This window comes from Pteropus medius, unplaced genomic scaffold, assembly GCF_902729225.1.
Source record: "Pteropus medius unplaced genomic scaffold, Ma_sr-lr_union100, whole genome shotgun sequence".
Taxonomy (NCBI): Eukaryota; Metazoa; Chordata; class Mammalia; order Chiroptera; family Pteropodidae; genus Pteropus; species Pteropus medius.
The window spans coordinates 44711243-44725830 of record NW_024344378.1 but is presented as its reverse complement, the minus strand read 5'-3'; the positions used below and the strand labels follow the sequence as shown (position 1 = coordinate 44725830).

The 14588-nt window shown below is 50.4% G+C and overlaps 1 protein-coding gene across 5 annotated transcripts in view; it reads right to left on the bottom strand.

Moving 5' to 3' along the window:
* PALD1 (phosphatase domain containing paladin 1) overlaps nt 1–14588 on the bottom strand; it is a 76089-nt gene that overhangs the window by 8497 nt on the left and 53004 nt on the right. For 3 of the 5 annotated variants that reach the window (XM_039872028.1, XM_039872030.1, XM_039872027.1), the window contains exon 19: nt 5053–5156. The exons of 1 other annotated variant lie outside the window; for it this stretch is intronic. In XM_039872028.1, coding sequence (XP_039727962.1) covers nt 5053–5156 — 104 coding nt within the window. Of the gene's footprint in view, nt 1–1593; nt 4390–5052; nt 5157–14588 lie in introns of those variants that run through there. One more of the 5 variants, XM_039872031.1, reaches the window with a different exon arrangement.

Here is a 14588-nt window from a genome sequence, read left to right as displayed (position 1 = left end):
CTGTGGCCCTAGCACTGGGAGCCAGAGAAGGTTTAGGGGAAAAGTGACCTGTTAACATAAGACTCATGGGAAACGAATGCTCAGGAGGAAGGGGACTTAAGGGGTCCCCTCAAGGTTCTCCTAGCTGTAGGGGTCAGGGGCAAGCCAGGGGCCAGGGCCAGGACAGACGGAGCCAGTTCTCCCCCTGCAGGGTCTCTGCCCCGTACCTGACTGTGCTCTCCCACTCACCACAGATGTGCTGCCCACCCTAAAGAGAACACCATACCTCACCTTGCACCCATATCCCCAGGGCCCACAGCAGCTTTCTATGATCCAGGAAGAGGATGTGGCATGTGGCATGGAGGCCATTCCCTCAGGTACTAAGAACATCTGTAGAAGGGCACAGCCAGCCTGGGCCTCCAGGGAGCAGGAAGGGCAGTCCACCAACAGCAGGGCCACGTCTGCAAGCCTTTCCTTACAGGCATACAACATCAGCCTCTGGTCACTGTGGGAAGGATCCCAGGTAGGCCCCCCTCCACCCCAGACATGACACGGCCACAGTCTCACAAAAGGGGAGCTAGAGTGGGCCTGCTTTGGGGGCCTGTGGTTCCCTACCTCCCACTTCTGCCTCAGGTAACTTAGCCTTTGGTGCCTCTGCCATCTTTGCTCCTGGGGTAGAGAGGATGGATAGTAACTTGCACACCCAGCCCACCACACCAGCTATAAGGAGAGCTGGGGGCTTGGGGATGGTAGAAGGGTGGAAGTTAGACAGAGATAGGGCCCAGGAGGGTCCAGAGACCCACAGCCAGCGCTCTGACTCCCTCGAAGATATGAACCGGGTTCTGGTCCCGGTTCTGCCATTTAAACTCTCAGCATCCCCTCACCACCACCCACCATTTCTGGAGGTGGGGTTGCTCAGTAAAGCAGAGTATGAGGAAGCACCTGGAAACCATGAAGAGCCACAGAAGTCCATTCATTTATGGAACAGGAGGGTGGGCTATGACACACACGCACAGGCCCAGCCCGTGGAGACCTGGCGATGACGGTGGTTGTGGGGGTGGAGGTGGGGGGTGGAACAGAGGACAGATGCAAAGCACCCAGAGGGGCCGGATCATGGGATCAAGGCAGGGCAGGGAGCTGGACTGGGGAAGGCATCGAAGAGGTGATATTGGAGGTGGGTTAGGAGAAAGGGGGGCAGAAAGGGAGGGGAGGTGTTAGAGAGCGAGGTGTCTCTGAGGTAGACCGAGGGGGAGGCGTGGATGGCAGCAGGGGTGGGAGTGATTTGTGGAAGCAACACTCAGAGGCCAAGCCAAGCCACGGCCCTATAAACAAAGGGGCCAATGAAGGCTTCCGGTGGATATGAGGGTGAGAATGGCTCCCATGGCTGCTCCAGGAAGATGGGGAGGGGTGCAGTATGCCTATTGTTTTAATGATCAACAAACAAACCAAGTGTTCAAAAAACATGCAATTTTGTTTAGAATTGGACCAAAAAAAAAGAGAGAAAGAAAGAAAGATATTCAAATACAAACTGTGGCAAATAGAGTGCAGCTCTGGTTCTCTATGGGTATTTCATGCTGCACAGTGCTGGAGGCATTCACCACCGCCATCCTGTACGCCGCTTCCCAATGGGCCTGGAGCCCATTTAAATCCATTTTCTTAGAAGGAAGGAAAGGTCATCGCCCGCAGGCCCAGCAGGCAAGAGCCATTTTAAACTACTTTCAATGAAAGCTCAGGAGAAAAGTCCTGAGAGCATGCAAAGCCCTCAGCTCAGGGCCTGGCCTGCGCACACAGCCACGCCAGCCCTGTCCTCTCTGTGCCCCCGCTCCAGTGGCGACGGAGGCCTGCTGCCCCCAGAAACACCAGTGAGGATTGGTTCTGAGCAATATTAGGGGTGGAGAGGATAAGTGATTCTTTCTGAGGCCTACTGACAAGGCAGGGTAGAATTATCTCTAAATTCAGACCACTGGCTGGGTAAAGGTTCCATGGGCACATCCTGCCCAAAGTCTGTAATTTAAGACAATGACCCATCTTCCTATCAAGGCCCTAGTTTCCTTAAAATCACCCATGTTGGCAATGTCTGAGGAGGAGGACAGGCCAGCCACCTCCTACTGATAAAAATAGCGGAGCTGTTTTTAAATGGCCTGGCAGGCCAGGTTGTCATTAGCTGTGGTGCTGCGGGCAAGACCTTCTCGACCACTGGGACTGAGCCCTAAAATAGAAGGGCCCCGGGAAAGGGGGCCGGGGCGCTGGGCATTTCAGGCCTCTCAAACCTGTGGCCAATAGTGGTTTTCTTGAAGCTCTGCTCTTTGCTGGGCCACCTGGCAGAGACTCACCGAAGCAGGGTTGACGAGCCTCCCCAGGTGTGTCCAGGGCCACTGCATGCCACGTGCTGGGCTGAGCATATCACATCCAGGTCTGTTTATTAGATTCTAATCTGCTCTCCCAGAAACCATATGAAGGAAGAGGGATATCGCATTTCACAGGTGAGGCTCTGCAAGGTTAGGTAACTACCCAAGGTCACTCAGTTCCAAGCTGGGACACAAACTCCAAAATCCCAACTCCCCTACCACCCTCGTCAACCACTCCCTGCCTCACTCTTGCCTCAGTACTTATACCCTTCTCTTCTCCTACCTGGAAAGCCTTTTCCTCTGCCAGCCTGGCTGTGCTCGGCTTGTCTCTCCAGGCCCAGGACAAGTCCCCACTCTATTGAAGTCTGCTCTGAGCACTCCGGACCCAACGCCTACCCTTCCCAGCCTCCTCTGCTCCCCAAGACATGCCTGGCCTTGACAAGGTAAACTGGAGGACAGGCGCCAGATGATAAGCAGGTTTGTATCTCCCTCCTCCCCACCACCCCGAATGTGAAGTAGGGTTGGTACACAGCAGGTGCCCGGTTGGTCAATGAGTACTGACTCCCTAGGCCATCTCATCTGGTCTTACACTTCCACTGTCATCTAGAACCTAGATTCCCCCACATGTGCACCTGGGAATCCAAATGTAAATATGCAACTGCCTGCTCAGGGCTTCTCAAATGCACCAAACATGTCCCCGGCGAACCTGCCCAGCTCTCCCCAAACCTGCCGCACCCGCAAGTTTACCCAACTTAGTGGCGACTCCACCCTTCTCGCCACTCAGGCCCAAACATGACACCCCTCTTCGACCTTCCTTCCTCCCTCAACCTCACACCCAGCCAGTCAGGGAATATGATCGACGCTATTCAAAACCCTTCTAGAAGCTGCTCACCCTTCCCCCGCGGTCCAAGCCACCTCATTTCAGTGACAGCGCATGACTGGCCTCCCTGCCACCAGCCTCACCCTCATTCCTGCTGCCTGTTCTCAACACAGCACAAGTGACTCTCCCAGAACATTTAGTCGGCTCCTCTGTTCAACACCCTGCACTGGTGCCCACCAGCAGAGTAGAGGCTGAAGTCCCTGTAACCGCAGACCAGCCCACTTCCGGTCTGCCCCCACACCCGTGTCCTCCAATCTCCTCTCCTGCCCCTCCCTGCTCTCTCCTTTTGCCCCTCGAACACACCAGGCAGTTCTCACCTCAGGGCCTTTGCACTTGCCATATCCTCTACCTGGATGTCAGCATGTAACTCTCCCTCATCTCCTTCAAGTCTGTGTTCAAATGCCGCCTTTTCACCATGCCCCTTTCTGACCCAGACGCTATGTAAAACTATAAGCCCCTCCCCCACAGACATATCGCTTCCCAACTTGCCATGACTTTGAATTGTTCCTCGTGTGTCTGCCTCACTGGAGTGTGAGTTCCATGAGGGCAGGGACCTTCATGTTCTGTTCATGAGGCCTCTCCAGCGCTAGCACAGTGCCTGGCACTGAGAAGGTACACACTAAATGTTTGTCAAATCAATGAATGACTAAATGCTGACATCTTATATATTTTCATTAAGCCCTGCATCAGACCGTCTGGGGTCACCTAGATCAACCCCTTTGCTTTCCAGAAAGGGAGACCGAGGTTAAAGAGGTGAACTGACCCCCAGGGTCATATGGAGAACTGGATGCAGGCACAAGCTCCAGGAAACAGAGCCCGGAGGAGAAACAAGAGGAGCGAGAGTGGCCAGGCTCAGGACCTGTGTCAATCCAAGCCAGACGACATCCCGCTACTGGAGCCTCCCTGCAGCCCTGTCCCCCACCCGCTCAACAGGAACAAGCATGGCCTGGTAACCTCTGCCCTCCAGCGAGGTGGAGTCCAGGCTGAGTGGGCAGCAGAAGACAGTCCCCAAAGATGGCTTTAAGGGGCGGGGTCCCAGAGCTCAGACGCCACTTTCTCAAAATTCGAGGCCGCCCCTCTCCTTGGCAGACATTGGCACCCAAGCAATCAGAGCCAGGTGCTTCCAGGGGCTTTCCGTGAGTCCTTGCAAACTCTGTCCTCAGGCCTGTGTGGTGGGGGGGCCTGGAACAAAAGGAAGCTTTCTGTACCTTGTCCTCAGAAAGGGAGAAAATGCCCCTTGGCCTATAGCCAGGTAACTGGTTTTCCAAAGATGTCATATTTTGTTCAGGGCTTTCAAAGCATGCAGGGGCTAAACCTGGCACTGTGGACTTCTCTGTGTGCCATTCATTCAACAAACATTGTGCACCACTAGGCGAGGCTCTGAAATTCAGCACTGACGGGACATGGTCCCAGCCCTCAGAAGCCCACTGTCCCTGCATATAACCCAGTGAGTCAGCCTGGTGTCCCAGCCCTCCTACCCACCACACCCTACACACCCCATTCCCACCTAACGCCATACCCAGGCGGGTGCTCCCCACCACTCTTCAAGGCAGGAAGAGCAGTGATAGCGACCCCAGGTGACAGAAAAGCAGAGGCCCATGTAGACCCGAGGTTGTGTGGGGAGTTACTAGCAGAGCCAGGGCCAGAATCGGGTTTCCAACCCTGGACCCAAGGCTCTTTCAGTTGCTGGAGAAGAGCGCCCTCTCTTGGAAGACTAACAATGTGGACAAAGAAGCAAAAGATATAAAGAAGGCAGGGGTCAGGTTTCCTATCTAATCGTACATGGACTTATTTAACTTTCCACCCTTCCATCCACTCTCCAGACAGACATCTGTGGAGCCCTACTTGTGCCAGGCAGATTTTGGGAGTTGGGGTTTCAGAGATGAGCCCTTGCACAGCGGAACAGATACGAGCATCAGAAAGAGGCACCTCTGGTGACAACCACAACCCTGTCAAAGAGCACAGAGGCAGGGTCTCAGTTGATGAAGTATGTGCTAGAGGGATGCTCAGGTTGAGATTTAAACCATTCCCAAGCAACTGAAAATTCCCAGCCTAATGGTACACACTTAGAAACCAAGCTTGGTACACTATAGGTATTCAATAGATGCTTGCTGTTGAACCAACCAGAAAAGTACCCCCCAAGGACAGAAATTATTTCAGCTCAGCCTTACAATGGGATCAAAGGGAAAGCAAGAGAGGTCTCAGTAGCTGAGGACATGTGCACCCCCCCACAATACAAGAAGGGTCACCCACAGCATACCTACACCTTAGTCACCTACATATACATACAGAGTCTCTCATTTTTATGTTAACCAGCCAGCCCACTGGTTTTATTTTGGGCCAGGTGTAAAAGAGCCTTGGGAAGAAACCCTTTCCTTCTGCCATATTTTATGTGACAGCTCACAGCATTCCAGGGCTGCTCTAATTGCACAGCTTGGGCCCTGGAGACATATCACCTACTGGAATGAAGTCTCCAGGGAACAACCCTGGCCAAGCCAGAGTCTTGGAGAGACAGAGAGACCCTCGCTGGCGCTCAGAAGCAGAGCTCTCTCACTTTATATTTTCCTTAGGATAATAACCTTAGTCCTTGGGACACTGAGCTGGATCTCTTTGACCTCTCAGCAACTCTGCATGAACCCAGGGCGGTACATGCAGTAGGGGCAGGTGGCTTCCTTGCCAACCCTTCCTTTTTCTACCACAACAAAATTGCCCTCCTGTGTTGTGGCCATCACGGTAGAGGAAAAGGAACACGGGCTGAGGAGTTGGGAGACAGGTTCTGGTTCTGCCTCTGGTTGGTCATAAAACTTTATTAAGCTTCAGTGTCTTCTTCAGCAAAATAGGTCTAAAAACCCACCCTCATCTCCTCACCAACTGCTCTGAGGATGAGATGAGACAAAAGGTAAGTTCTTAGAAAACTCAAAAAGTATTGCTCAGGGTTAAAGTATTGCAGTCTTTATAAAATAAATCTCAGTCTGAGAACAAAAGACATTTTACTCTCTCCGTGTGACTACCTTCACCTCAACTTTCCTTCAAACTCTTTCTGAAAGGACAGGCAGGAGACACATTAGACTGTTTTAAATACAAAACGCGAAGATTAATGTCACCAGCCAAGGCCAAGGAAAAGTGCCTCTGACATTAACAATTCTAACGGGGCTTCTTCCAGCAGCCCTGACCTTGATTTCTGTCACAATATTTTCCCTTTCCAGGCTCGGCAGGAAACAACTAATTTACCAGATGGTGCCGCCAGTGTGGGCTGCTGACCATCTTGGATTCTCCTCAGCCAGGGGTCCAAGCCTTCTCACCTCTATCCCAACCTCATGGAGTGGCTTAGTTCAGAGGGTTTTTTCTTTTTTTTCCTTTTGAGGCTGTTCTTTTAAATGCCATGAGTATTCTGGCCTCCTCATACACATTGGGTGATGAGGCCCTGACTCCATTTCATGAATGCTCTAAATCAGCAGTCCCCAATATTTTTGGCACCAGGGACCGGTGCTCCTATGAGAATCTAATGCCTGATGATCTGAGGTGGAGTAGAGGTGGTGATGTGCTGGGGAGCGGCTGCAAACACAGATGAAGCTTCACTCGCTTGCCTCCTGCTGTGTGGCACGGTTCCTAACAGGCCACAGACTATTACCTGTCCATGGCCCGGGGGTTGGGGACTCTGCTCTAAAGAACGGAGGAGGTATCACTAGGCTGCAGTCCCCAGAGGCTGGGCAGCCTGCGAGAGGCCTAGGCAGAGGGAGGGGCCAAGACTATTACATCAGGGAAAGGCCGTCTCTATGGAAAATGTGTGTGTGGGTTTGGTACCATATCCTGTCCACAAAACGCCCCTCCACGCTATACCCATGGCCGGCATCTGAAATGTATTCTTATCCTCTGGCCCTCTCTCCCCTAATGGGAATGGGAATACAAAAGCAAGTATCGTGGCTTCTAGTTCTCATTTTTACCTGCAGCGGGGCTTGAGGTGGGCAGGGCCTGAAACTGTGCCTTTTCCTCCTTGGGAGGCAGTGCGGCATATTGAAGAGGGCCTGATCTGGGACTTGGATCCTGGGGTCTCACTCTCCTCCTGCCATCCACCAGCTGTGTGTTTTTGGGCAAGCCCCGTGCTTCCCTTGCTCAAATGCAAAAACGGTGAGAGCATTACAGCCTGTTCTTCGTCAGGCGCAAGCACAAAGTGAGGGTTGACCGAGACTGTGCATGTGAAAAGGTATTGTCGGTCCAGTGTCAGCACCGCTTAGGGTGGTTCTGAGATGCCTCAGGAGATATTAGGACACTTCTGGCTTCCCTCCAGGAGCCCCTCTGTCTTCCTTCCCCAGCCTGCCCCTGCCCCCGTCACCCAGACCCTCATCTAGTCTGGTCTGGTTCCTTGCTGCAAGAGCACTGGGGCTCACCGAATCTAACATCTTTCCCCCGAACTTCAGAGAAGCACCTCCCAAACATCTGAAGATGGGTAAATCAAGGGAAAAGCCAGCACTGGACCCACCTCCTGCCCCACTGCACCTCGGGGAAGCTCTCTTCCTAGAAGTATTAATGCAGAGGGATTGAGAGAGTCAGTATATCACCATTTTTCAAATCCCCAATGAAATAAGGATCCAGGAGATGACCACCAGTGTCTGACAGGTGACAAGAGAGACCAGAAGACCTGCCATGCCCCCATGGAGCACACAGCACCATCCCTGACTACTCAGCCAAAAACAGAGCTGGATCTGACCAAGCCTCTGGCTCAGGAAGCACAAGGACTGCGGCACGGGCTGAGCTAAACCCAGGGGTGCAACTGGCAAGATCCAGATGCGGAACGCCCAGTAAGACAACTGGATTACCTCAGCAAATAGTCTTTGGGAGAAGGAGATTCAACCAACTTAAGGGCTACATCAACCAAATGCAATTTGTGGATCTTGTTTGGATCCTGGTCCAACTACAAAAAGACTTTATGAGACCAATGAGAGCATCTAAACGCTGATGAGGTATTGGATGATGATGATGAGAAATTTATTGTTGTTTTAGGTGTGATAATGGCGTTACGATGATCTTTTCTAAAAGATCCCCCTTCTTTAAGGGATGTGCTGAAATATTTACAGAAGAAATAACATGAGGTACGGGGACCTACTTCAAAATAATCCAGTGGGGCGGGGGACTGTGAGGGAAGGTAGAAGGGATTTTGATGAAATAGGACTGGCCCTGATTGGTAATTCCTGAAGCTGGGAGGTGGACAAACAAGGGTTCATAAAATTATTCTCCCTGCTTTGAAATTTTGTTTGAAATTTTCCAAAATAATTTTTTTAAATACTAAGTTTCTCTTTCAACTCAGTCAACAATATTACTTTTAAGAATCAGCCCACAGAAATAATCCACGCGGATGAAAGAGCAACATGCACTATGAGAACAGGAAGCAATCTAAAGGGCCACATCTATAGCAGCAGCACGTGACACTAGGGCACTTCTGCTTGACTCCATATTACACCAACATTAAATACATTGATGTAAAGGTTCTTCAACAAACAGGATAAAACATCGTGAGCTGTAATTATTTATTAATTTGCATCTCCTCCTTCTACTAGAATGTGAACTCAGTGAAACTTCATCCACTGGTCCATCCCCAGACAGGGTAGGTGACCACTAAGCACGTGCTGGCTGAGCACGTCTTTAAACTGGTGAATGTCATCCAGGTGAACAAGCAGGACACCCTGTGCACTCACGATTACACCTGTGAGAGAAAGTGTGTGCAAGTGCACAAAGGCCAGAAAGAAAAAGGCAAACATGACAGCATTGCTGGGCTGCCAGCAGTCTGGGAGACTGGGCAGGTGTCTAATGTCGTCTCTATAACAACAAACAAGCTACACACGGTCCTCTTCCCTGTGTGGAACCTTACCACGTAGATGAGATTTATGCATATTCTGAACCCTCCTTTCTGATCCACAACAGAGAAGTGACCTCTAAATTCTCCCACTCCTCTCTGCTTAGGGCCCTGAAATAGTCTTATGGCTGGAAGAAGCACAAACGCCAAGTTCCAGGGGCTGTTTTCTTAATTGCTTATTATTAAAGGGTAAGTTGACTACTGGACCTGGTGGGGGCCAGGAAAGGGAAACTCACTGACTGGGGACTCGGTGGTGGGGGGGTGAGTGGAGCAGGAAGCCAAGGAGCCACGTGCTGTTGAGGGCTTCAGAATCCCAAGGCTGTGGACAGCTGGGAGGAAAACTTCAGATGAGCAGAATGTGGACTGGGCCTGGAATGTTCCTAGGGAAATGAGCTAATGGGAGTGATAAACTCCACTCGAGCCTGGTTTCAGGTCCATTTCCATTCAGAGGGTCCAGGGTGCCAACCAGGCAAACAAGTGTCACCTGCACACCCAGCGCCCAGGCCTGCTCTGAGCAGACAACTGGAAAGCCCCTGGGGACTTCCAGTTTGAAACCAGAGGGCAGGGGTTTAATGAGTAAACATTAAATGAGCTGCCAATTTCCAGAGGGGTCAGTCCATCAGAAGGAAAGGGTAGAGGGAGCAGCTGCCTTCTGGAGCCTCAGCCCACTAGGGCAGCATGGACTGAGACCTCAGGTCAGAGGCAACGTGCTCAGGGCAGGGGCTTGGGCTGCAAGTGAGGACCTTTGCCTCTCATCCCTGCTCTGCCAGCAGCTGAGGGACCTGGGCAACCCACTCTCCCGCTCATCTGTAAAGAAAGGGGTCGTGTGCTCTCTAAGTCCCTTTAGCACTAAATCTTTGGGGCTGTACAGGGGTTCTGAAGCTCAGAGGAACATCACAGGACACCGGCCCTACCACGATTGTGGGAACCTGCCCACGTGTTGAGCACTTACTGTGCATCAGCCAAGCCCGGTGCTTCTAATCCCTCGCGTCCTTCCCACACACAGCCCTGCCAGGGAAGTGGCAGGTGGGAACATAGTGGTCAGAGAAGATAAGGACAGCACTGTCGGAACCCAGCTCCCTCCAACTCCCATATCCATGTTACTGCCACCTACCTATCAGCCTGGAACAATCTAAGCTGCTTCCTTCCCATCTACACAGGGATTGATGCAGGGCCGTGTCAACCATGATAAAGTCCACACACACATGCTGAGTTGGCCAAATGCCCCTTCTACTCGAGGCAGCTGGGACGGCTTAGATCACTGTGACCTTAGGGAGGACATTGACTCTGGGTCCAGCCAGGCCAGGCGAGTGCAGGATGATCTTGGAAGAGGCACTCTGCCTTTCTGCTTAAAGGAGACAGTGATCTAGTCGCCAAAAGCTATGATTCCCAAATCCAGGTCCTTGACCAGTTTCACAGGTCCACAGGAATTTAGAAATATAAAACTTTTCAAGGGCTGTCCTCTAGTCTGACATAACACCCACTCTTACTTTTCTGGTACTAAAATATCCCTTCTTTGATGAAATGCCGATCATATAGGTTTTATAATTTTTGCTTCTTTCTTTCCTCCTTTCTTTAAAATGGACACATTTAACAAGGTTACACACTGGCAACCCTAGAAAGAACCTTCTCTTTTTTAAATTGGTCTGTGAAATCCCAAATGAGATTGAGGTCACTTTAAATTCTTTGTTTTCTAATGGCACTTCCAGGAGTTCATGATTAGATGACCTCTAAGATTAGTGTCCTTATAATAATACCAGAGAGCCCCATCCTCTTTCCCTCCCTTACCCTCTCTCTTTCTGTCCACACACACCCACGGAGGAAAGGCCATGTGAGGACATAGTGAGAAGGCAGCTGTATGCAAGCCAGTATGAGAGCCCTCACTAGAAATCAGCTATAACCTTGATCTTGAACTTTCCAGCCTCCAGAACTGAACTGTGAGAGAATGAATTCCTGTTGTTGAAGCCATGCAGCCTGTGGTATTTTGTTATGCCAGCCCACGCTGACTAATATACTTGTGATAACTTCTCTTCCTCTCTATGCTTCAGTCTCCTCATCTGTAAAAGTGAGGGAGTGACATGCTATGAGGCCAGTATTACCCTAATACCAACCAAAGACATCATAAGAAAAAAAAGTACAGATCAGTATCTCTTACGAGTCTGATGCAAAAATCTTCAACAAGCCAAATGCAGAAATATATAAAGATCATTCATCCTGACCAAGTAGGAATTAACCCAAGAGTCTTAGGTTAGTTTAAAATCCAAAAATCAATTAACATAATACACTATACCAAGAGAATAAAAGGCAAAAACTATATATAATCATCTCAATAGACATAGAAAAAGCATTTAAAAACATTCAACGTTTACTCGTGAAAAAAACAAACTAGGAATGGAAGGTAACTTCCTCTACCTGACAAAGGCTGTTTATGAAAAACCCACAGCTAGCATCATACTTAATGGCGAAAGACTGAAAGCTTTCCCCCTAAGATCAGAAACAAGACAAGGATGTCTGCTCTTGCCACTCTTCATTTCTGTTCAACATCGTAATCGAAGATCTTGCTGGGGCAATTAGACAAGAAAAATAAATAAAAGGCATCCATGTTAGAAAGGAAGAAATAAAACCTATCTCTATTTGTGGATGACATGATCTTGTATATAAAAAATTCTGAGGAATTCACAAAAACAAAAAGAGTTTTAGAGCTATTGAACGAGTTTAGCAAGGTTGCAAGACAGAAGATCAATACACAACCATCAATTATATTTCTATACAGTAGCAATGAACAAGCTAAAAAGTGAAATAAGGGAATCAATTCTACTTGTAAAAGCATAAATATAATAAAATAGGAATAAAGTTAACAGAAGAAGTGTAAAACTTACACTCTGGAAACTATAAAACATCATATAAGAAATTAAAGAATACCTAAATAAATGAAAAGACATTGTATGTTCATTGATCAGAAGAGTGACTATCGTTAAGATGGTAATACTCCCCCAATTTATTTACACATGCAAAGCAATCCCTATAAAATCTCAGCTGGCTTCGCTGCAGAAATTGACAAGTGTGGTACCCAGCTAGAAGCATCATCATCATCTAGGAGCCTGCTAGACATCCAGACCTACAGAATCAAAAACCCAGGAGTGGGACCCAGCAACATGCATTTAACAAGTCTCCAGGAGATCCTGAAGCTCACTAAAGTAGGGGAATCCCTGCTTATAGGATGCGGTTCTCAAACTTGATTGTACATTGGAATCACCTAGGGAATTTTTTTTAAAAAAGACCCATGACCTGGACCCCCAGCAGACCAACTAAATCAGACTCTCTAAGGATGGAGCTCAGGCATGGGTGTTTAAAGCTCCCAGGTGAATCTATTGTGCAGCCAGGGCAAGAAGGACTGGCTTAGAGGGTTTCTCAGACCCCTCTGCTGCTCAGCCAGCATCTTTGAGAGTTTCCCTCTCAGCTCACTGGGGCCACCTGGCGGCTATACTGGGGAATGACCCTACATCTTGCTACTGCACCACCACCCTGCCGCGCCCCTGCCGCAGCCACTACCGCCACCAGGGATCCCCATCCTCCCACAGCAAAGGTCAGCACCATCCTGGCCCTTGGAATGGGGTTGGTGGGCCTGGTAGGGAGAGGGTGAGGGCCCTCCCTTGGCTCTGCTTCCTCCCTCCTCCTCAGAACATTCTACACCCCAAAGGCAGCCAGAGCAACCACTGCTGAATGTAGCCCCAACCACACCACTCTTCCTTCACTACTGCCAATGGAGTAGAGCCAACCTACCCATCCAACCTCATCTCTGACGGCTCCCAACACAGCTGTGTTTGTGAGCACAAAAGCACCTTCACTGTCTCTAGCTCACTTTACATCTTTCAGCCTCCTGGCCTTAGCCCATGCAGTCTCTCCCACCTGAAGTGCCTTCCCGGGCTCTCATTATATTGGGATTGTTCAAGCTCGGCTTTGTGGGACCCCTCCTCTCTCCCCATAGCTCATACCCCTTTAATACTCCATGTCCTTTTGTGCCTCACAAAGGACATCCATGGCTGCAGAGCTCAGAGGAGGGGTGGCCTATCAGCTTTGGGTGTGGGGGTGGGGCAAGATACCTAGAATGCCTGAAGACACTTAAGGGCTAGCAGGACTGGAAGGAAGGGGATGTGGGGAAGGGGAGGCTAACAGAGCGTGGCCAGTGTGAGGTGGGGGACTTATGATGTTTTGAAGCAAAGCTAGACATCCCTTTTCGACTACTTGGGCCTCCAGCTACAGCGAACTGGAAGCCTCCCTCAGTGCTCTGCCCTCTCTGTATCCTCTGAACGCAGTTCAGTTTTGTAGTTCATCGCTGCCACCCGGCAGCATACAAGACCACTATGAGTGGGACCCAACGGTAATTCAAAAGGAGATAAAACCCAGCTGCAGGCCCTGGGGAAAACTAGTCCATCTTTTAGAGTTCAGCAAATTCCGTTTTCTGAAACTCCTTAACTACCCTTCCCACCTCATATTTGACAGCCCTTCCAACTGACATCTGACCTTGGGCGTAGCCTGACCCCAGATGCCCTGCCTGCAGGCAAGCACCTGACCTGTTGCCCCAATCATGGTCTGATCCATAACCTTAAGCAAAGGTTGGCCTGGATCAGCCATTTCACCAAGGCCTGCCTGGGTTCAGGGAGAGCATGGGCCTGGCTTGAAGCAGCCCCTTCTCTGCAGGGGCCACGGGCAAAAGCTATCTTTGGGAATTAGTGGCCAGCAGCAGAAAACAAAAGGTTGGCACCCATGGGGGTGTTCACTCACTTCGGGCACAGTATCCTTGAAGCGCCCCGTCCTCCCCACCGCTGCCCCTTCCTGTTCCGGCACCCTCCTTTGCCCCAACAGCCAACCTAATTCACCAGGCCAGAGAACAGAATCAGGCAGGTCAGTGCGCTCCACACAGAGCCCAGAGGCCACAAAATCTAACGCCTGGCAGGTTACATGACTGGGTCAGGAGGGCCACGTGTGGCAGAATGGTGGGGACCATGGCTGACTAGAGGGCACATTTTTCTAGATAGGCTGAAAATCTGAATTTTTACATAAAATCTGGACTTTTATGGAAACCTGATTTTTATAATCGAATGCTCAGTCCCTCAGCAGCATCAGCTGCTGAACCACTGAACTGCTGCCCTGCCATTTATTAAACACACCCTCCAGGACCACAGAGTGGCCCTACCTACCAGCTGTCTCCTGCCCAGGATCTCCAGGCTCCCCAAGACAGAAACTGGAGGGTTAAAGCCTGGCACAGGGATCTAGGACAGGTTTTCACGTTGACTGGATGGGTCCCAGGGCCGCAACAGCTCTTAAATATTCTGAACATTGCCCCTGCGCACACCCCACCCTGCACTCCAGAACCAAGCCAGGGAGAGTTGGGGCTGGATATGTTTCCATTTCAGGGATCACCTCCACTTCCAGAAGGTGGAGAAATGACCAAGAGCCCTTGAGGGTCCCACGGGACCCCCCAGCCACCTCACACCCCCGGTGGCCACACCTTGGGCTGTGAACCTGG